This window comes from Carassius gibelio, chromosome B9, assembly GCF_023724105.1.
Source record: "Carassius gibelio isolate Cgi1373 ecotype wild population from Czech Republic chromosome B9, carGib1.2-hapl.c, whole genome shotgun sequence".
In the NCBI taxonomy this organism is placed as follows: Eukaryota; Metazoa; Chordata; class Actinopteri; order Cypriniformes; family Cyprinidae; genus Carassius; species Carassius gibelio.
In genome coordinates, this window is record NC_068404.1 from 32995842 (window position 1) to 33019846 (window position 24005).

Sequence of the window (24005 nt, forward strand, 5' to 3'; positions counted from 1 at the left end):
ACAGCTCAGTTAGTGCTGGAGCTCCTGCACGGAAACACACTCTAATGCCCTTCAAGATATTTGATAGATCTTTTGTCTGTTCTTCATGTGATTTTACAGAATTGCCGCTGAAGATCTCCTATCCACCTGATTTCTCTGAGTCCCGCACTTACGCCCTTCTGCTGATGATGTAAGATCTGTGTGAGTGTGTGTGTATGTTTTTGTGACATATGTGTGTGAGTGAGTGTGTGTGTGTGTGTGTTATATTTTGTCTGGAGGACTGAGAGAAATACACATCATATGACTGGAGAATTAGAACATTTCTCTTTGCTCGACCAAAAGAGTCAGTGAAAGACTCGTCTTAAGCAGAAATTGTGTTTGTGGATTTGGAATTGAACTACTGGTTTCGTCTGGTCAGAGGAGAACTGACCCCCAACTGAGCCTGGTTTCTCCCAAGGTTTTTTTCTCCATTCTGTCACCGATGGAGTTTCGGTTCCTTGCTGCTGTCGCCTCTGGCTTGCTTAGTTGGGGTCACTTTATCTACAGCGATATCATTGACTTGATTGCAAATAAATGCACAGACACTATTTAAACTGAACAGAGATGACATAACTGAATTCAATGGTGAACTGCCTTTAACTATCATTTTGCATTATTGAGACACTGTTTTCCAAATGAATGTTGTTCAGTGCTTTGACGCAATGTATTTTGTTTAAAGCACTATATAGATAAAGGTGACTTGACTTGACATGACATTGTCCCTCATCCAGATCACTGAAGTCAGAATCTCCTTCATCTCTCCTCTGATCTCTGCTCATTGTCTGCATCTCACACCATTTATAAGCTTGACGTAAAGCAACTGGACATTTAATAGACATTTCCAGGAGCACCTGCAGTATTTCTGTCTCTGATTTTCTCCACTGAATCATCTGACCTGTACACTGAGACTCTCATTGTTTGGGTTTTTAGAATAAATAACAGATGCTGATATACAGCAGTGATGCAAACATTGTGATTGGTAGTTTGCCCTAAACCAATATGTCAGTAACAAGCAAATTCTCTTTGAATTGTCATGTTTTTTGGAAATGTTTGTGGACTACTTTCACATATACAAATACCTCTATGCTTTACTTACAGTGGACAGAGGTTTTGTTCATCTGGCACTGTTAGACCTGTTCATTTGCATTGGTTCACGGGGAGTAGTTTTGATTTTAAACCTTGTGATGTGCAGATAATGAGGATTTTTAAAGAGAAATATCCACTGAACAACTCTCTGTGAGTAGATATGGTGTTATATGTTTCTCGGGCTGAATTTGAAAGGTGCTGCAAACACACTTGACCAGATCCAGGAGTGGCATGTATTTTATATCAGACGTAGATCACGAAGGCTCGAAGATGGAAGTGAGAACACGCTGATGTGTTTCGTCTGTGTGTCAGTGATGCTGGTCATCAGGCTAAAGAGCAGTCCTGCACCAGTCTTAGTGTTGATCAAGGTTTTCTCTGTGTTCATCAGTGACACTGCCCCCGGTGGTCAGCAGGTGAATGACCGTTACTCACTGGACTGGGACTCGGTGCTGGTCAGTTCAGACAATGTCATCGTAGCTCGTCTGGACGGCAGGGGAAGTGGCTTCCAGGGTCAGAAGGTGTTACAGGAAGTGCACAGACGCCTGGGATCCGTGGAGCTGCAGGATCAGCTGCTCGCCGTCGAGTAAGAACAGTTACCTGCTTTTCTCCTTCTGTCAGTTGATCAGAATGACACAATGCCACTCTCATGCTCTGTTTGGGTGATCTACACACATGGTGGTGAATAGGTATACACCAATATCAGTATTGTCCTGATACTGGGCTCCTGTACTTGTACTCTTAAAAATGCCCCGATACCAAAAGCTGATGCTACATAGTGTGGTGTGTACAGAGCTGTGTCCAGAAAAAGAAACACCGATAACAGAACAACAGAGATTAGAATGAAGTGATTAGAGATTAAGGATGTCTATGAAGTACATGAAAGTAATTAATACAATTCAATAAACATTCAATATTCACTCCTGTATAGCTGATGTGCACGAGCTGACAAGCAGAGTGCGCAAAGTGGATTGAGTGAAAATCTCACAGTTCATCACTTGATAGATTGTAGTTCGGTTGGAAATGTCTAAAGCAAGCAAGCAAAACAATGTACAGGTTACTAGAGTTATTTGAGAGCGAGCGAGAGAGAGAGAGAGAGAGAGAGAGAGTCAGAGAGCACTCACTCCTGTTGCATGATCTTGATTGCTGTTCCCTCCATTAGCACATGCATCTGAATTTAAACTAAATAGTAAATATAAAACAAACAAAAATTATAGGGGCCTTGACAATAAACAACATTTATATTAAACCTCAAGCATACACGATTACGGCAAAAGTGAGATTAGCAGACTGTGTGAAATGCTCTAGGCTGGAAGTGTCTTCTGCACCAATGCAAACATGTGTATGTTTAACTTGCTTTAAAGTTATGTTTTTTATTTGTACACGAAGGTCCGCGTATAGTGTGCGTGATGCAAATGACATCACCAAAATAGTACGTATAATGTATAAGGAGTGGATCCCTGCATCACAGTATTGAGCTGCTGCAATGGAGCATATCTAATGCACATTTAGATGAACAGTGAAAGTAACAAAAGCTTATACAGGTATAATTAAAGTCTGGAAATAACTAAAAGAAATATCTGTTTGCTAACTGAAGCCAACGAACATGATTGTTCTTCTTCTTATTATTATTATCATAATTATTATTTTGTCTCTGTACCCAATATTTGTAAAATAATAATAATAATAATGTGAAAATACAGCTAATCAGCTAATACCAAAAATGAAAGCATCAGTATTGGACTCATTCTGAAAACAGTTGTATCGGTGCATCCCTAGTTGTGAAACCTGCTAAGGGTGTCAAGCTTTTCTTCCAGGTACCTGCTGAAATTGCCGTACATCGATCGAACCCGGATTGGTGTGTTTGGCAGGGTAAGACTCAATCAAGTCAAGTCAAGTCTGCTTTATTGTCCATTCTTCCACATGTACAGTACATACATACAGAGTGCATACAGATAACTTTAACAGTAGAGCCTAAAATCTAGATCATATACAAAATGTAGATACAACTTTACAATAAGGGAATGTAAAAAAGACATATAATAAAAATAAAGTTAAAGAAAGCAGCGCAAGGCAAAAGTTCGGGAGTGAGTTCAGCTTCCTGACAGCCTGGTGGATGAAGCTGTCCTTCAGTCTGCTGGTCCTGGCCTGGAGACTCCACAGCCTCCTCCCTGATGCAGCAAGCTGAAGAAGCTGTGTGATGGGTGAGTGAGTGGGATCACCTGCGATGCAGAGGGCTTTGCGGGTGAGACGAGTTCTGTAAATGTGCTGGAGGGAGAGGAAAGACATACCAATGATCTTCTCAGCTGCTCTCACTATGTATTGTAAGAGTCTTCAGCTCTGCAACAATATCTTTGGGTAATTATACTGTAATTATACATCACTCTTGGCTGCTGTAACAGAAGAAACACCGATGAAAACCGTCAGGTATTTAAACCCCTGTGTTTGTGTCGTTCTGCAGGGTTATGGAGGCTATGTCGCACTCCTGCTGATTAAATCCACGGAGAACCTGTTTAAATGCGCAGCAGCCGTGTCACCTGTAACGGACTGGAGTCTGTATGGTAAGTTACTGATGATATTGTGATTATGTGAGGCTTTGCACTGATGTGTATCACGAACCTCAGAACAGTTTCACACTCGTGACTCTGTGGTACTTTGAGAGAATCTGACCTCACTTTTTGTTCCTCCCCCCTCTCTCCATCCCCCCTCTTTCATTCCTCTGCGGTTGTCAAGGGCCAGTGTTAATAAATCTAGATTTAATTTAAATAGACAATATAGTCACTTCGTTTCATCACAGAGCGCTGGGCACTTTAATGCGCTGTATGTTTAATTGGCTACATTCATACTCAAAGCTGGAGGGCGCACTCATACAGAAAGTCCAAATACTGCCGCTCCATGTATAAGGGCAATTGCGAATCTTGAAAGTGAACTAAAATGAATCTTGCATTCAAAGCAGTTTTGTGGCTCCTGATGCCTGCAATTTATGGACATTGTAATTACCCAATGATATTGCTGCGACAGACATGATTAAAATATGTATTTTCCTCCCATCTCCTATTTATTCCCTTGAGGGGTTCCTTACACATCATAACCATATATTTGTCATTATTAAAATATATATTAAAAGTATTTTATAAGAGTTATTGTAAGGTTATTGTCCAGCAGTGTATTTTATTTCTTAAAGAGATAAAGGTTTTTTTGTTTGTTTTCTTTTTTGTCAATTAGACATACATAAATAAATATTATTAGGCCTATTATTATTACTACATTCGACATTTCTGTCCCCCTCACTTCTGAAATGATTGCCACTCCCCATGCCCGGTAACATAACTGAATATAACACTTTAGCTATATGCCATGTTATCTTTATTTGGGAACAATGTGTTGCGGCTCCACGTTAATTTTATTTGGTGGGAAAGGGGTCAAAATGGCTCTTTTGACTCGAAGGATGGAGAGCCCAGGATAAGAGGATATTCGCCTAATTCTGCATTTAAACGGATCCTACTGTTTTGGCTAATTTTAGGCCTATTTCCAAATTGCCTTTCCTTTCTAAAATTTTGGAAAAGATTGTCTATTTCCAGCTCATGGACTTTATAAATGAACATAATATTACTGAGACTTTCCAATCCGGTTTTAAAACATTACATAGCACCGAATCAGCACTTTTGAGAGTCTTTAATGAAATTTTTTTAGCTACTGACTCTGGCCACTGTGTTGTCCTTGTACTTTTAGATTTGACTGCTGCTTTTGATACAGTAGATCATGAAATACTGATTACTCGTTTTGAGCAGTGGGTGGGCATCAGTGGTACAGCGTTAAAATGGTTTAGGTTCTACTTGTCCCAGCGAACTTTCTGTGTTGGCCTTGCTGACTATGTTTCCTCCACTGCTCCCTTGTCACATGGGGTGCCACAGGGCTCTGTGCTTGGCCCTCTCTTATTTTCCATCTATCTACTCCCACTTGGTTCAATTCTCAGGAAGCATGGTATTTATTTTCATTGCTATGCAGATGACAGTCAGATCTATGTCCCTCTTAGAAAGTCAGACTCCTACTGTGTTAAGCCTCTGCTAGCATGTTTACATGACATTAAGGCCTGGATGTCTCTTAATTTTTAAAATGTTAATGAAAAAAAAGACAGAAGTAATGGTCTTTAGTGGTAGTGGCACTTCTGTGACCCCGTTGGTTGATCTGGGTTCCTTAGCACAATATCACAAGCAAATTATTACTAATCTAGGGGTAAAGGTGGACACTGACCTTAAGTTTGAAAACCAGATTAAAGCCGTAGTGAAGTCCAGCTTTTTCCAGTTAAGGCAGCTGGCAAAAATTAAACCAGTCCTCCAGAAACAGCACTTTGAGACAGTAATTCATGCCTTTGTGACCGCTCGGCTGGACTACTGCAATGCACTTTATTTGGGGGTTAATGGGTCCTCCATTGCCCGTCTGCAACTGGTTCAAAATGCTGCTGCTCGCCTTTTAACTGGCACAAGAAAGTATGAGCACATTTCACCTATTTTAGCTTCACTCCACTGGCTGCCTGTGCATTTTAGGATTCAATTTAAACTACTCTTATTTGCTTTTAAAGCCTTGAATGGCCTTGCCCCACCGTATCTCGCCGAGTTGCTGCACCCCTACAACCCAGCCGCTCTCTCAGGTCAGCTGACCAGCTGCAAACCTTGTGTTATTTAAACTGTGCTATATAAATAAAGCGGATTGGATTGGATTGGATAAACAATTAATTCTCTGCTGGTGGCTCATTCTACAAGACAGTGACCATCTGATCTGGATTAAGAATTTGAGAATAATGTTTAACAATAATAATAATTTGCATGATTTTATGTGATATGAGCTAACCGATCCGACACTTTTTTCCTCAGTTGGCCAGATAAAACATGGCAGACTTGCTTGCTTACTGGTTTAGATGACAATATCCGGTGAAAGTTCTTATTAGGGTCATATATTCCAAGACGTAGGCTAAGATCTGTTATTGTGAAGTACAGTAAATATCCACACTGGTGCCACACGTTCAACTCAAAACATTAGATTCATCCACACTGGAGCTGTGCCAGAGCACAACCCACGCAAGGAAGATAATTAGGGACAGCTGCAATTTTCAAACAGAGATGGCGACAGAGAGGCTACATTTACCGACTGCAGCTTTACATTTATGCATTTAGTACATGCTTTTATCCAAAACGACTTATAGTGCATTTCTCTCTATACATTTTATTTATTTATTTATTCATTTTTACCAGTATGAGTGTGTCCCTGGGATCCACAGGAACAATGTTAAATATTAATGGAGGTGTCTATACAGTGTCATTTATAAATAAATCTCTCTCTCTCTCTCTCTCTCTCTCTCAGCCTCGGCCTTCTCTGAACGCTATCTGGGTTTCCCTCTTCAGGACGACAGCAGATATCAGGTTGGTGCTGGCTAGTTGTTTTGGACTGAAATGTGTTTGAGATGTTAGTGACAGACTGTGTGTCTCTAGTTCTCTAGTGTGCTGCAGAATCCACAGGGTTTCAGAGAGCAGACACTCATGCTGCTGCACGCCACTGCAGACGGTCAGTTACAGTGTGTGTGTGTGTGTGTGTGTGTGTGTGTACAGGTGCATCTCAATAAATTAGAATGTCGTGGAAAAGTTCATTTATTTCAGTAATTCTACTCAAATTGTGAAACCTGTGTATTAATTTAATTAAGTGGACACAGACTGAAGTAGTTTAAGTCTTTGGTTCTTTTAATTGTGATGATTTTGGCTCACATTTAACAAAAACCCACCAATTCACTATTCATTATTCACACTGAGTTGAATTGCTGAAATAAATGAACTTTTCCACGAGATTCTAGTTTATTAAGTGTGAGTGTGTGTGTGTGTATGCATGAGTGCGCGAGCGGACGTGAGTGTGTGTGTGTGTATGCATGAGTGTGCGAGCGGACGTGAGTGTGTGTGTGTGTATGCATGAGTGCGCGAGCGGACGTGAGTGTGTGTGTGTGTATGCATGAGTGCGCGAGCGGACGTGAGTGTGTGTGTGTGTATGCATGAGTGCGCGAGCGGACGTGGGCATGTTTTTGTATCATATCAGGACACAACTCTGTATAATGACATGGGTATGACACAGGTATTACAAGGAGAGGGTGACTTATGAGGACATAACCCATGTCCCCATTTTTCAAAACGCTTATAAATCATACAGAATGAGTTTTTTTTGAGAAAGTAAAAATGCAGAAAGTTTCCTGTGAGGGTTAGGGTTAGGTGTAGGGTTGGTGAAGGGCCATAGAATATACAGTTTCTACAGAATAAAAACCATTACACCTATGGGATGAACACACTTTACACAAACGTGTGTGAGTGTGTGTGTGTGTGTGTGTGTGTGTATGCATGAGTGCGCGAGCGGACGTGAGTGTGCGTGTGTGTGAGTGTGTCTTGCTTGTTACTCTTGTAACTTTTTTTGGATACTTGACTTGATGGCGCTACATTCACAATAGAAATGACCTCTCAAAGCGGATCATATGATAATTTGACTCAAATTCTTTTTCCTGTAGCTAATGTTCACTTCCAGCACACGGCCGAGCTCATCAAGAACCTGGTGAAGGTGGGAGCGAATTACACACTGCAGGTACTGAACGCTGACGATGGACATGTGTTTCAGAATCAGTGTGTCTGTGTTTGTCAGTGCTTGACTGTGGCCTTGTTTGTTGATGGTTTTCTGGATGGTTGTTCTTCAGATTTATCCAGACGAAGGTCATTTCTTATCCAAGAGCAGCCAGCGGCATGCAGCTTCAACACTGAGCAGCTACTTCAGATCCTGCCTGCAGGAGGATATGCTTCCCATCAGTGAGGAGGAGGAGGAGGAAGAAGAGTAGAGTGAAGATGAGATGCAACACAGAAGCATCTGCTGACACACACACATACACACATCAGGACAATAAAACACACTGGACAAGCATCCAGAGAACACTAATATAAACAGAGAGAGCCAGGAGTGTGTGTGTGTGTGTGTGTGTGTGTGAGTGTGTGTGTGGGTGTGACAGAGAGTTTCTGGCCTATGGATCATTATCGCTGGAAATGGATTTGAATATTTCACATATCATAAGTCACATTTTTTTGGCGGATGCATTGGCCGATCACAGCACAGACTGCCCGGTGGAGCTGCTTCAGTCAGCCATTGCATGGTCCTTTTACTCAGCTTCACTTCTTTTGCCACTCTCTGTCCCTCTCTGTATGTTGTCGCCTTCCAGAGGAGCTGCGTTTCTTACCGTTTCTTCATTCACTGAGAAGAAGTCTAATTCCAACCGTTAAAGCTGGAGGATATTTGTCGAGAGAGCAACGCCCCGCCAGCACACGTGCATGATGCTGTGTGTAAGTGCAGTGCATTGTGGGATGGTGCTGCTGTGTGCTGGTCAGAAGAGGGTGCACAGATGTGTTTTTGGACATTCATCAGACAGATCCACTTAGACTGTTTTGGATCAGTTTATTTGTATAGCTGACTGTTTAGTTTTACTGTTGGTGGGGGGTTTGGGTTGATTGTTATTGTCTTCTCATTAAAACAGTCATGTCTATAAATAAACAGCTAGTCCCAAAACAGCACAATTTCATTTTGATGTGCTATATTTTACCATCCGAGTCACACAGCCAGACCATCAGCTGGATCTAGTGCTGGCATCAGAATGACGGACACATTCACAGATGGACTGGAGGGAATGAATGCAGCATACTTCAGCCCAGTTTTTGGAAAAAGACACGCTTTGATTTGTATTACTTTGGATGTCTGTTATTTCTTTAAAATAGTTGGGACTAGGTTGCTAGATCAGGAATCTGTCCTGGGCCTGTTGGTGTCACTCTAAAGCTGTCTGACCTTGCTTTCTTTGGCAGCGAGCAGTGACCATTCTCAAACTCATAACTGTTGATCATAAAATATTTCCAAATCTGTAGGATTGTCCCTGTAACTCATCCACTGGCCTTGGAAAGATAAATGAATACTGACACAAAACCATCAAACTGCTGCTTAATTTAACATGTCAAGTAGTTTATATCAAGACAGGATTGCTGAATTCCTAGCCAGTGGCAGTGGAAACATTTACATGGGTTTCGTGCTGAAAATGATTCACTATGAACCTGGTTATACACATAAAGCAAATTGCATTGTCTAAGTCATGTCACCAATACAGATGTGTCATTACAGCTTCACAGTGTTAATCAAGAAACTAGTGGGTGACACTTTAGAATACTGTTCCATCATTAATGAATAACCACAAGAACACATGAGTAACACAATATTAGCACTCTCGTAACTTCTAGTATCTAACAAGAAACTAAGGTAACACTTTAGAATACTGTTCCATCATTAAAGAATAACTACACAGGAACAAATGACTAATGCACTATTAACAAGAAACTGATTAATGATTAAGTAATAGCACTCAGGTGAAAATGGTAGTTCACTATTAGGTAATCAATAACTGCTATTTTTTCATATATCCAGGAGAATTACTAACAACTACTGTATACATGTTAAATTATGCATAATGTATAATTAATTCTAAAATGAAGATCATGGTAACCCACTAGTAATGACTCAAGTATTACCAAATCCTTCTAAACATAAAATAGATAACATTAGAAATACAATAGCGAATGTAGATTCTACAGCGTCTAACACTCTAACACTACAGCGTCATCCATCGCACCCAAAGATAAACTGCAGTGCTTTACAAATATAGGACAGAAAGAGCTAAATAAACTTATCACTGTATCTAAACCAACAACATGTTTATTAGATCATGTACCCACTAAATTACTGAAAGAGCTGTTACCTGTAGCCGAAGAACCGCTTCTCAATATCATAAACTCGTCGTTATCTTTAGGTCACGTCCCAAAACCATTCAAGCTGGCGGTTATCAAGCCTCTTATTAAGAAACCAAAACTAGATCCTAGTGAACTGGCAAATTATAGGCCTATTTCAAATCTTCCATTTATGTCTAAAATTTTAGAAAAAGTTGTGTCTGCTCAATTGAGCACCTTCCTGCATAAAAATGATCTGTATGAAGAATTTCAGTCAGGTTTCAGGCCCCACCATAGCACAGAAACTGCACTTGTTAAAATTACAAATGACCTGCTCCTTGCGTCAGACCAAGGCTGCATCTCATTTCTAGTCTTACTTGATCTTAGTGCTGCGTTCGACACCATAGATCATGACATACTCATAGATCGATTACAAAACTATACATGTATTCAAGGGCAGGCTCTAAGATGGTTTAGATCCTACCTGTCCGATCGCTACCATTTTGTTTACTTAAATGGGGTGTCATCTCATTTATCATCAGTAAAATATGGAGTGCCACAAGGATCTGTCCTAGGTCCCCTTCTATTTTCAATATACATGTTGCCCCTTGGTAATATTATTAGAAAATACGGAATTAGCTTCCACTGTTATGCTGATGATACTCAGCTATATATCTCAACGAGACCAGATGAAACTTCCCAATTATCTAAGCTAACAGAGTGTGTTAAAAATGTAAAAGATTGGATGACAAATAATTTTCTCCAATTAAATTCGGATAAGACAGAGATATGAATTATTGGACCAAAAAACACTACACAGAATCTTGTAGATTACAATCTGCAACTAGACAGATGTACTGTTACTTCCTCTACAGACTATCACCGTCTGTTTGTTTGTTTTTTAAATTGTAAAATATAACTTAATTCACACCATATTTCTGATATTATCGATCAATCTTATCAGATTAACTTTGATCGTTCACTCTTCCGTGACTGCAGTACACCTGCAAAGCGTTAGCACTCGTTAGCTTGTCATCAGCGTTTTCTTTTCTCCTCTCCTCTCCTCTCCTCTCCTCTCCTCTCTCACGCTGCAGTTTTCCACAAGTTCATCAAACAACCACAGTAAGAATATTTCATCAAGCACGGTGAGTAATGGCTTCTCCTACAATTGTTATTTGCACCTCTTGCCACATGTACAGTTTATCTATCTCTGTCGCTGATGAGGGATTCACATGTGATAAATGCAGGGAAATAGTTAGGCTGACAGAGAAGATTTCAGAATTAGAGACACGCATCCAAACTTTAATTGAGGACAGTAAGAATGTTAGGGCTCTAGATACGGCTTTGGATGCGTCTAGCTCAGGGATTCCTGTACATTGTCCGGTTCCAGCAGAGCCCCTGCAGCAGGGCAACTGGGTGACGGTGAGGCAGCGTAGTCGTGGGTCAAAACACCGCTCTTCTGTTCCGATCAAAACATTAAACAGGTTCTCCCCACTCAGTGATGCACCCACTGAGAAACCTGATGAAAGTGCTCTAGTTATTGGTGATTCTATTGTACGGAACGTGAATATAGAGACACCAGCCACCATTGACAATTGGACGAGCTTTTGGGGCAGACCTGACCTGTTTAAAAGAGATGGTCTTCATCCCTCCTGGGGTGGTGCTGCTCTTCTGTCTAGAAATATGGCACATAGTCTTAGGGCCCTATTTTAACGATCTGAAACGCAAGTGTCAAAGCGCGAAGCGCAAGTAAGTTTGTGGGCGGGTCTCGGCGCTGTTGCTATTTTCCCGGCGGGATAAATGGCTCTCGCGCCCGGCGCAAATCTAAAATGGGTTGGTCTGAAGTAGCTTCATTATTCATAGGTGTGGTTTGGGCGTAACGTGAAATAAACCAATCAGAGCGTCATCCAACATTCCCTTTAAAAGCAGGTGCGCAAGTTCCATTATGGATTGCTATTATTATGGCGTATTTACCAGGCGCACGCCAGGAGCGGTTCACAGCCGAGGAGACTGGTGTTCTTGTAAGAGCATTGAAAGGCAGAGAAGTTGTGCTGTAAGGGGATGGGAGAATAATTAGCCTGAATAATTTGTGAGATAGTTTTATGCCTATTTTTTTTTTCACATCTTCGTGGCACACCACAATGATTTCCGTCATCTCATGTGTTAATATTTTTTTAGTGTAACAATTTATGATTTGCAAAAATAACTGTTGCATCTGTGTAGATTACATGAGCAAAGTGTATGCGCGTTGTGCACGCTATACATTATGGTCAAGCATGCGCCCTTAAAATAGCATAATGAACAACGCGCAACGCGCCACTGACTTTAGACTAGGTTTTTTCTGGTCAGTGGCGCAATTGTTTAATGGAACAGCAAAATAGCACCAGGGATCGTTTGCGCCGGAACACGCCTCCTTTTTTGCGCTGAACCGCCCAGGGAGCGCAAGTTCATTCACTAGTTTAGCGACGGTGTACAAAGTCAATTGCGCTGGGTGCAAGATAGGGCCCTTAGTGTTTATACTTGACTAACTGAGGTCCAGGTCAGGAAGCAGACAGACTGGCTAAACCGACCGTCTGCTAGCTGCCTTCCGTCACAGAGGTCAGTTAATTCTCAGCACATAGAGACTCTTTCACCTAGATATCACACTATAGAGACTGTGTCTGTTCCCCGAACTAGAAAATACAAAAAACGTCCAAACCAAGTTAAGGTTAACAATTTAATTGAGGTTCAACAAATAAAAAACAAATGCAATATGGATAAACAGATGATAAAGATTGGCTTATTGAATATCAGATCCATTTCTACGAAAACACTTTTTGTAAATAATATGATAACTGATCATAATATAGATGTGCACTGTTTGACAGAAACTTGGCTAAAACCTGATGATTACATTATTTTAAATGAGTCCACCCCCCAAGATTATTGTTATAAACACGAGCCACGTCTAAAAGGCAAAGGGGGAGGAGTTGCTTCAATTTATAACAACGTTTTCAGGATTTCTCAGAGGGCAGGCTTCAAGTATAACTCGTTTGAAGTAATGGTGCTTCATATAACATTATCCAGAGAAACCAATGTTAATGATAAATCCCCTGTTATGTTTGTACTGGCTACTGTACACAGGCCACCAGGCCACCATACAGACTTTATTAAAGAGTTTGCTGATTTTACATCCGAATTAGTTCTGGCTGCAGATAAAGTTTTAATAGTTGGTGATTTTAATATCCATGTCGATAATGAAAAAGATGCATTGGGATCAGCATTTATAGACATTCTGAACTCTATTGGTGTTAGACAACATGTTTCAGGACCTACTCATTGTCGAAATCATACTCTAGATTTAATACTGTCACATGGAATTGATGTTGATAGTGTTGAAATTATTCAGCCAAGTGATGATATCTCAGATCATTATTTAGTTCTGTGTAAACTTCATATAGCCAAAATTGTAAATTCTACTTCTTGTTACAAGTATCGAAGAACCATCACTTCTACCACAAAAGACTGCTTTTTAAGTTATCTTCCTGATGTATCCGAATTCCTTAGCATATCCAAAACCTCAGAACAACTTGATGATGTAACAGAAACTATGGACTCTCTCTTTTCTAGCACTTTAAATACAGTTGCTCCTTTACGCTTAAGGAAGGTTAAGGAAAACAGTTTGACACCATGGTATAATGAGCATACTCGCACCCTAAAGAGAGCAGCCCGAAAAATGGAGCGCAGCTGGAGGAAAACAAAACTAGAGGTATTTCGTATTGCTTGGCGGGAAAGTAGCATATCCTATAGAAAAGCATTAAAAACTGCTAGATCTGATTACTTTTCTTCTCTTTTAGAAGAAAACAAACATAACCCCAGGTATTTATTCAATACAGTGGCTAAATTAACGAAAAATAAAGCCTCATCAAGTGTTGACATTTCCCAACACCACAACAGTAATGACTTTATGAACTACTTTACTTCTAAAATCGATACTATTAGAGATAAAATTTCAACCATTCAGCCGTCAGCTACCGTATCATATCAGACAGTGCACAATAGACCCCCTGAGGAACAGTTCCACTCATTCTCTACTATAGGAGAGGAAGAATTGTATAAACTTGTTAAATCATCTAAACCAACAACATGTATGTTAGACCCTATACCATCTAAGCTCTTAAAAGAGGTGCTTCCAGAAGTCATAGGTCCTCTTCTGACTATTATTAATTCCTCATTGTCATTAGAATATTAGTTTTATTGGATCTTAGTGCTGCGTTTGACACAATTGACCACAACATTCTTTTGCATAGACTTGAACACTTTGTTGGCATCAGTGGAAGTGCATTAGCATGGTTTAAATCGTACTTATATGACCGCCATCAGTTCGTAGCAGTGAATGAAGATGTATCATATCGATCACAAGTGCAGTATGGAGTACCTCAAGGCTCAGTACTAGGGCCGCTACTCTTCACGCTTTATATGTTACCCTTGGGAGATATCATCAGGAAACATGGTGTTAGCTTTCACTGTTATGCTGATGATACACAGCTCTATATTTCCTCGCAGCCTGGTGAAACACGCCAATTTGAAAAACTAATGGAATGCATAGTCGATATAAAAAATTGGATGACGAGTAATTTCTTACTGCTAAATTCAGAAAAAACAGAGGTGTTAATCATAGGGCCTAAAAACTCTGCTTGTAATAACCTAGAACACTGTCTAAGACTTGATGGTTGCTCTGTCAATTCTTCGTCATCAGTTAGGAACCTAGGTGTGCTACTTGATCGCAATCTTTCCTTAGAAAGCCACGTTTCTAGCATTTGTAAAACTGCATTTTTCCATCTCAAAAATATATCTAAATTACGGCCTATGCTCTCAATGTCAAATGCAGAAATGTTAATCCATGCATTTATGACTTCAAGGTTAGACTATTGTAATGCTTTATTGGGTGGTTGTTCTGCACGCTTAGTAAACAAACTACAGCTAGTCCAAAATACAGCAGCAAGAGTTCTTACTAGAACCAGGAAGTATGACCATATTAGCCCGGTCCTGTCCACACTGCACTGGCTCCCTATCAAACATCGTATAGATTTTAAAATATTGCTTATTACTTATAAAGCCCTGAATGGTTTAGCACCTCAGTATTTGAATGAGCTCCTTTTACATTATACTCCTCTACGTCCTCTACGTTCTCAAAACTCAGGCAATTTGATAATACCTAGAATATCAAAATCAACTGCGGGCGGCAGATCTTTTCCTATTTGGCGCCTAAACTCTGGAATAACCTACCTAACATTGTTCGGGAGGCAGACACACTCTTGCAGTTTAAATCTAGATTAAAGACCCATTTCTTTAACCTGGCATACACATAACATACTAATATGCTTTTAATATCCAAATCCGTTAAAGGATTTTTAGGCTGCATTAATTAGGTAAACCGGAACCGGAAACACTTCACATAACACCGTACTTTCTACATCATTAGAAGAATGGCATCTACGCTAATATTTGTCTGTTTCTCTCTTGTTCCGAGGTCACCGTGGCCACGAGATCCAGTCTGTGTCCAGATCAGAGGGTCACTTCAGTCACCCGGATCCAGTACGTATCCAGACCAGATGGTGGATCAGCACCTAGAAAGGACCTCTACTGCCCTGAAAGACAGCGGAGACCAGGACAACTAGAGCCCAGATACAGATCCCCTGTAAAGACCTTGTCTCAGAGGACCACCAGGACAAGACCACAGGAAACAGATGATTCTTCTGCACAATCTGACTTTGCTGCAGCCTGGAATTGAACTACTGGTTTTCGTCTGGTCAGAGGAGAACTGACCCCCAACTGAGCCTGGTTTCTCCCAAGGTTTTTTTCTCCATTCTGTCACCGATGGAGTTTCGGTTCCTTGCCGCTGTCGCCTCTGGCTTGCTTAGTTGGGGTCACTTCATCTACAGCGATATCATTGACTTGATTGCAAGTAAAAACAGACACTATTTCAACTGAACAGAGATGACATAACTGAATTCAATGATGAACTGCCTTTAACTATCATTTTGCATTATTGAGACACTGTTTTCCAAATGAATGTTGTTCAGTGCTTTGACGCAATGTATTTTGTTTAAAGCACTATATAAATAAAGGTGATTGATTGATACAGTCAGAAATCTGGGTGTTATATTAGACAGCAATTTGTCTTTTGAAAATCATATTTCCCATGTTACAAAAACTGCATTCTCAAAAGACACTATGCATGCAGTTTTTGTAACATTGAATAACGTTACTGTTATTAATGTTTAATGATTATACTACGGAAAACAAATATTTTTCTCATGGTGGTATCATATGACTCCTGAAGACTTGGAATAAAATGCACAAAGTAATTAACTACGTTTATTGTGCGTTTTCATGTTAGGTGAGCAGCTGTGCATGGAAAAAAAAAACAATTAAGTGCTGATTAAATGGTGGCAGAGTGTTCATTTTTTTATTTAAAAAGATTAAGTTCAAGCTTGTTTAAAGTGATGGAATGAGATGGATCATGTAACAGGAAGATCTGCAAATGATATGTAACATATTTAGAAGTGATGAATAGTTTACACTTTAGATTAGAGGATGCAGAAAGCTTTGTAAATTATTTATTCATGCGTTTACACATCATCTATGACAGGTGTTGAACATTTTGTAGTGTGTACTAAGTACTGACTGGTGAGGGTATAGACAGCTGTCTTCTCTGACACACATGGATTCTTCAACTCTGTGCACCTGATGTGAGCTTCAGTGTAAGGTAAAAGCGGTTGAGAGGTTCACTTCATTACTAGATCCACACACTCCACACAGAACACAAGTCTGTGCTGATGAGAGAAAGGATTTAACACAAGCGACTGGAATCACCTAACTAGAGCATTTATAAATGTTTATCCACATCAAAACAGATGAGTTACTCTTCTTAAAAATAGTGCTTAAGCCTACCTGCATGTGTGTGCTTTTGAACACAGACCAGCAAACAAATTCGCCAATAGAAAAAAAAAAAAAAAAAATCATATATTCACAAGATAACGATTATGGGTTTTCGTAATGTAAGGATTTACATCTTTAAGGATCTTTAAGGATTTAACTGTGGGTCGTTTTAAAAAAGTAAAAAAAAATAAATAAACAGAAAATATCACAATAAAACAGTCACAATAAAAGGGCAGCTGTTTCTTCAACAAGACCACAAAAGGAGCATCAACATCAAAATATTTACAGATAGTAGACAGTAAACCTGTCGCAGTCAGTCATATCTTTGAAGTTGTTGTGCTTGTTATAATGTCATAGGTCTCATAATAACTTAAACATAGATTGCATTCATACTCAACAAGGTGACGCTATGACTATAATCAAATACGGGCATGTTGATGTGTTCACATTAGAAGTAATCGCTGTCACTTCAGAAAACTTGTGCACATCCCTAGTCCTACTATGCATTATGTAGCTGTTGTTGTAATGCTTAAATATAACAATTAATTTGAAATAACCCAATAAATAAATTTAATAATTCTTACTGTTTGGGATTTAAGACAAGTCTGCTGCCATCCTAAATTCAAGAAGTTATTTACGATGATTTTTAAGAAGATTATTTTCAAGAATTTTAATTATTGTTAGGTTTTGTCTTCAGAACAATCCTAAGGAAAAAGATAAGAATATTCTTAAGATGGATTTTTCTTAACTTTTTTCTAAAGTTAAAAACAAAGAAGAAAATGGCAGTTAAGAAGAAATACATTCTTAAGAATGTTTCATGAATCCGGCCCCAGGTCTTCTTCATTTGGAATGCCCCATATTACTCCTTGAGTTCCCCTTCTTCCATTTATTACTTTTTTATCCTCTACCTTCTTTTTACTTATGTTTCCAATGAGTAATCCTAATAGCACACATACATTGGGCCAACGTCGACCCGATCTACAAAATTCCATCAGCACAATGTTGCTCTGGGAGCGTTTGCTAATCCAGAATATGCTGCAGCGAAGTCGGCCTCTGATCGGAAATGCTCTCCGGCTGATGTTGGGAAGATGCAGCTGTAAATCTCCACTCTGCATGGACTTGGTTCACCGCTACGGATACTCATAGTTACGGACCACTGGCAGCTACCACCGTTCGTAAATAATAAAACAATACACACCACTCTCAAGAACAGCTTTATTAATATTTTCATTTTTTCATATTTCATGTACAAATACATTATCATTTACCAGTTGCTTTGATTAAAAGTGGATATTTCATGATTATTTGTAGTCTCTTGAAAATTAACCATTATTTTACTACAGCATTTGCAGTAAAAAATTGGTAAAAACAAAATCAACCATAATTTTACTACAGTCACCATGGTGTAACTATGACTGTTGCAGTAAAACCATAGTAACTACAAAAATAACTAGTTTTGTGTTCAGTTAACATTACCCTTCAACATATTTAAGAGGTAAGTAAAAAAAAAATACAATCCATTGTTTCAGTGTTGGTAACATTTGTAAAAGAACAATGTTTATTATTTCTCCGATACCATTTATTTGCCAGCAAAACTGATCCAAAACAGCATTTTTTTTCAAAACTTGTTTCTATCAAAAATAACTTTAAAGAGGTGTGTGAACTTGCAAGCACGATGTCAGACACTGTAATATGCTCTGGTCCCCTCCCTGCTTACCGTGGTGACGAGATGCATAGCAGATTGTCATCACTCAATGGCTGGATGTCTAAGTGGTGCCCACAGAATAACATAGGTTTCATAGACAATTGGACGAGCTTTTGGGGCAGACCTGACCTGTTTAAAAGAGATGGTCTTCATCCATCCTGGGGTGGCGCCACTCTTCTGTCTAGAAATATGGCACATAGTCTTAGTGTTTATAATTGACTAACTGGGGCCCAGGTCAGGAAGCAGACAGACTGGCTAAACCGACCGTCTGCTAGCTGCCTCCCGTCACAGAGGTCAGTTAATTCTCAGCACATAGAGACTCTTTCACTTAGATATCACACTATAGAGACTGTGTCTGTTCCACGAACTAGAAAATACAAAAAACGTCCAAACCAAGTTAAGGTTAACAATTTAATTGAGGTTCAACAAATAAAAAACAAATGCAATATGGATAAACAAATGATAAAGATTGGCTTATTGAATATCAGATCCATTTCTACGAAAACACTTTTTGTAAATAATATGATAACTGATCATAATATAGATGTGCTCTGCTTGACAGAAACCTGGATAAAACATGATGAATACATTATTTTAAATGAGTCCACCCCCCAAGATTATTGTTATAAACACGAGCCGCGTCTAAAAGGTAAAGGGGGAGGAGTTGCTTCAATTTATAATAACGTTTTCAGGATTTCTCAGAGGGCAGGCTTCAAGTATAACTCGTTTGAAGTAATGGTGCTACATATAACATTATCCAGAGAAACCAATGTTAATGATAAATCCCCTGTTATGTTTGTACTGGCTACTGTATACAGGCCACCAGGGCACCATACAGACTTTATTAAAGAGTTTGGTGATTTTACATCCGAGTTAGTTCTGGCTGCAGATAAAGTCTTAATAGTTGGTGATTTTAATATCCATGTCGATAATGAAAAAGATGCATTGGGATCAGCATTTATAGACATTCTGAACTCTATTGGTGTTAGACAACACGTTTCAGGACCTACTCATTGTCGAAATCATACTCTAGATTTAATACTGTCACATGGAATTGATGTTGATAGTGTTGAAATTATTCAGCCAAGTGATGATATCTCAGATCATTATTTAGTTCTGTGTAAACTTCATATAGCCAAAATTGTAAATTCTACTTCTTGTTACAAGTATCGAAGAACCATCACTTCTACCACAAAAGACTGCTTTTTAAGTTATCTTCCTGATGTATCCAAATTCCTTAGCATATCCAAAACCTCAGAACAACTTGATGATGTAACAGAAACTATGGACTCTCTCTTTTCTAGCACTTTAAATACAGTTGCTCCTTTACGCTTAAGAAAGGTTAAGGAAAACAGTTTGACACCATGGTATAATGAGCATACTCGCACCCTAAAGAGAGCAGCCCGAAAAATGGAGCGCAGCTGGAGGAAAACAAAACTAGAGGTATTTCGTATTGCTTGGCGGGAAAGTAGCATATCCTACAGAAAAGCATTAAAAACTGCTAGATCTGATTACTTTTCTTCTCTTTTAGAAGAAAACAAACATAACCCCAGGTATTTATTCAATACAGTGGCTAAATTAACGAAAAATAAAGCCTCAACAAGTGTTGACATTTCCCAACACCACAGCAGTAATGACTTTATGAACTACTTTACTTCTAAAATCGATACTATTAGAGATAAAATTGCAACCATTCAGCCGTCAGCTACAGTATCACATCAGACAGTGCACTATAGACCCCCTGAGGAACAGTTCCACTCATTCTCTACTATAGGAGAGGAAGAATTGTATAAACTTGTTAAATCATCTAAACTTACAACATGTATGTTAGACCCTATACCATCTAAGCTCTTAAAAGAGGTGCTTCCAGAAGTCATAGGTCCTCTTCTGACTATTATTAATTCCTCATTGTCATTAGGATATGTCCCCAAAACCTTCAAACTGGCTGTTATTAAGCCTCTCATAAAAAAGCCACAACTTGACCCCAGAGAACTAGTTAATTATAGACCAATCTCGAATCTCCCTTTTCTGTCCAAGATACTAGAAAAGGTGGTATCCTCACAATTATATTCCTTCTTAGAGAAAAATGGTATATGTGAGGATTTCCAGTCAGGATTTAGACCGTATCATAGTACTGAAACTGCTCTCCTTAGAGTTACAAATGATCTGCTCTTATCATCTGATCGTGGGTGTATCTCTCTATTAGTTTTATTGGATCTTAGTGCTGCATTTGACACAATTGACCACAACATTCTTTTGCATAGACTTGAACACTTTGTTGGCATCAGTGGAAGTGCATCAGCATGGTTTAAATCGTACTTATATGACCGCCATCAGTTCGTAGCAGTGAATGAAGATGTATCATATCGATCACAAGTGCAGTATGGAGTACCTCAAGGCTCAGTTCTAGGGCCGCTACTCTTCACGCTTTATATGTTACCCTTGGGAGATATCATCAGGAAACATGGTGTTAGCTTTCACTGTTATGCTGATGATACGCAGCTCTATATTTCCTTGCAGCCCGGTGAAACACACCAATTTGAAAAACTAATGGAATGCATAGTCGATATAAAAAATTGGATCACGAGTAATTTCTTACTGCTAAATTCAGAAGGTGTTAATCATAGGGCCTAAAAACTCTACTTGTAATAACCTAGAACACTGTCTAAGACTTGATGGTTGCTCTGTCAATTCTTCGTCATCAGTTAGGAACCTAGGTGTGCTACTTGATCGCAATCTTTCCTTAGAAAGCCACGTTTCTAGCATTTGTAAAACTGCATTTTTCCATCTCAAAAATAAATCTAAATTACGGCCTATGCTCTCAATGTCAAATGCAGAAATGTTAATCCATGCATTTATGACTTCAAGGTTAGACTATTGCAATGCTTTATTGGGTGGTTGTTCTGCACGCTTGGTAAACAAACTACAGCTAGTCCAAAATGCAGCAGCAAGAGTTCTTACAGGAACCAGGAAGTATGACCATATTAGCCCGGTCCTGTCATCGCTGCACTGGCTCCCTATCAAACATCGTATAGATTTTAAAATATTGCTTATTACTTATAAAGCCCTGAATGGTTTAGCACCTCAGTATTTGAATGAGCTCCTTTTACATTATACTCCTCTACGTCCGCTACGTTCTCAAAACTCAGGCAATTTGATAATACCTAGAATATCAAAATCAACTGCGGGCGGCAGATCCTTTTCCTATTTGGCGCCTAAACTCTGGAATAACCTACCTAACATTGTTCGGGAGGCAGACACACTCTTGCAGTTTAAATCTAGATTGAAGACCCATCTCTTTAACCTGGCATACACATAACATACTAATATACTTTTAATATCCAAATCCGTTAAAGGATTTTTAGGCTGCATTAATTAGGTAAACTGGAACCGGAACACTTCACATAACACCGTACTTTCTACATCATTAGAAGAATGGCATCTACGCTAATATTTGTCTGTTTCTCTCTTGTTCCGAGGTCACCGTGGCCACCAGATCCAGTCTGTGTCCAGATCAGAGGGTCACTGCAGTCACCCGGATCCAGTACATATCCAGACCAGATGGTGGATCAGCACCTAGAAAGGACCTCTACTGCCCTGAAAGACAGCGGAGACCAGGACAACTAGAGCCCCAGATACAGATCCCCTGTAAAGACCTTGTCTCAGAGGAGCACCAGGACAAGCCCACAGGAAACAGATGATTCTTCTGCACAATCTGACTTTGCTGCAGCCTGGAATTGAACTACTGGTTTCGTCTGGTCAGAGGAGAACTGGCCCCCCAACTGAGCCTGGTTTCTCCCAAGGTTTTTTTCTCCATTCTGTCACCGATGGAGTTTCGGTTCCTTGCCGCTGTCACCTCTGGCTTGCTTAGTTGGGGTCACTTCATCTACAGCGATATCATTGACTTGATTGCAAATTAAAACAGACACTATTTCAACTGAACAGAGATGACATAACTGAATTCAATGATGAACTGCCTTTAACTATCATTTTGCATTATTGAGACACTGTTTTCCAAATGAATGTTGTTCAGTGCTTTGGCGCAATGTATTTTGTTTAAATCACTATATAAATAAAGGTGATTGATTGATTGATCAACCTATTTGCCACAGGTGTTTAAAGTATAGCATTGGCTATACAAATATTTGTGGGAAAAATGGGTCATTCTGAAGAACTTATTGAATTCAAGCTGGGTAGTCTATGACAGGGCTATTCATTTAGTTTAATTTGAGGGCCAGATTATCGTATTGAAAGTTTGAAGGGGCCAAGGGGGTTAGTGGCGACCCCAATGCATATTCAGCAGTAAAACAAATTAATATTAATATTTTTTTTTTAAATCAATCAATAAAATAAACCTCCAAATGAACCTCCAAATGAATCAAGAAACAGCATAAAGATGGTATATTTTAAATATTTCATGACTTCTCTTTATAGTCTCATTATTAATTTTTTTTTGATAATACAGCTGATGATGTCTCTATTAAACATATCTTCCCCTTTAGCCATTACATTTACATTTACATTTTTTCATTTAGCTGACGCTTTTATCCAAAGCGACTTACAATTGCTATATATGTCAGAGGTCGCACGCCTCTGGAGCAACTAGGGGTTAAGTGTCTTGCTCAGGGACACATTGGTGCCTCACAGTGGATTCGAACCCGGGTCTCTCACATCAAGGGCATTGATGTGAATTAAACTAAATGAATAGCCCTGTCATAGACTACCCAGCTTGAATTCAATAAGTTCTTCAGAATGACCCATTTTTCCCACAAATATTTGTATAGCCAATGCCATTAATTATAGCCATTCAACATTACAGTATAATTAAGTGTTATTTTTTTAACATTTATCTAGGCTCTGAAAAATATAACAAATCTTAATTGAATGTAAAGCAATCTTCACATAAACTATATAGATTTATCTTTTTGGGGAATTCGTGGTCTAGTGGTTAGAGAGTTTGACTCCTAACCCTAGGGTTGTGGGTTTGAATCTCTGGCCTGCAATACCACGACTGAGGTGCCCTCTGAGTGTGCACTTTGGATGGGTTAAATGCAGAGCACGAATTCTGAGTATGGGTCACCATACTTGGCTGAATGTCACGTCACATTTTTTTTCAAGCAACAAAAGTTAATCAGCGACTAGAACAGTCGAGGGATTTCTCTTTTTCATTTCCGTGATTTTCATCAATGACAGACTTTCAGCAAGCTTCACTTTAAAAGCAATTATTTTTGACAAACATCATGTTTTCTCCCAGCTCTTTACGATTATTTTGGACTTTAGAACTCATTTAAGGCAGTGTTTAAAAAAATAACTCACCGAAACTGAGTATTTTGACATAATTGTGTGTTTTTGTCATTTGAAGTGCCACTGGCACGCTTGTCTGAAGTTGCTAGCCAGCATACGTTCAGCCAAATGCAAGACTTTAAAACTATACTGCATTTGATAATTACCTTCTTCCAGTCTGCACTATTTCTGCGTTATGAAGGATAACACTG

General features: G+C 39.3%; 1 protein-coding gene and 1 long non-coding RNA gene across 5 annotated transcripts in view; both read left to right on the forward strand.

Moving 5' to 3' along the window:
- LOC127964997 (inactive dipeptidyl peptidase 10-like) overlaps window positions 1–8684 on the forward strand; it is a 52211-nt gene extending 43527 nt beyond the window's left edge. For all 4 annotated transcript variants that reach the window (XM_052565514.1, XM_052565515.1, XM_052565516.1 and 1 more), the window contains exons 19-26: window positions 100–169; window positions 1493–1687; window positions 2919–2973; window positions 3563–3662; window positions 6463–6521; window positions 6591–6663; window positions 7643–7716; window positions 7826–8684. In XM_052565514.1, the coding sequence (XP_052421474.1) occupies window positions 100–169; window positions 1493–1687; window positions 2919–2973; window positions 3563–3662; window positions 6463–6521; window positions 6591–6663; window positions 7643–7716; window positions 7826–7963 (764 nt within the window). In that variant the 3' untranslated portion in view covers window positions 7964–8684. The remainder of the gene's footprint in view (window positions 1–99; window positions 170–1492; window positions 1688–2918; window positions 2974–3562; window positions 3663–6462; window positions 6522–6590; window positions 6664–7642; window positions 7717–7825) is intronic.
- Window positions 8685–14530: 5846 nt separating this feature from the next.
- LOC127964999 (uncharacterized) lies at window positions 14531–22608 on the forward strand. Its single transcript, XR_008155232.1, has 2 exons — window positions 14531–14782; window positions 21379–22608. It is a non-coding gene; the product is annotated as an uncharacterized LOC127964999 (long non-coding RNA).
- The last annotated feature ends 1397 nt before the right edge of the window (window positions 22609–24005 follow it).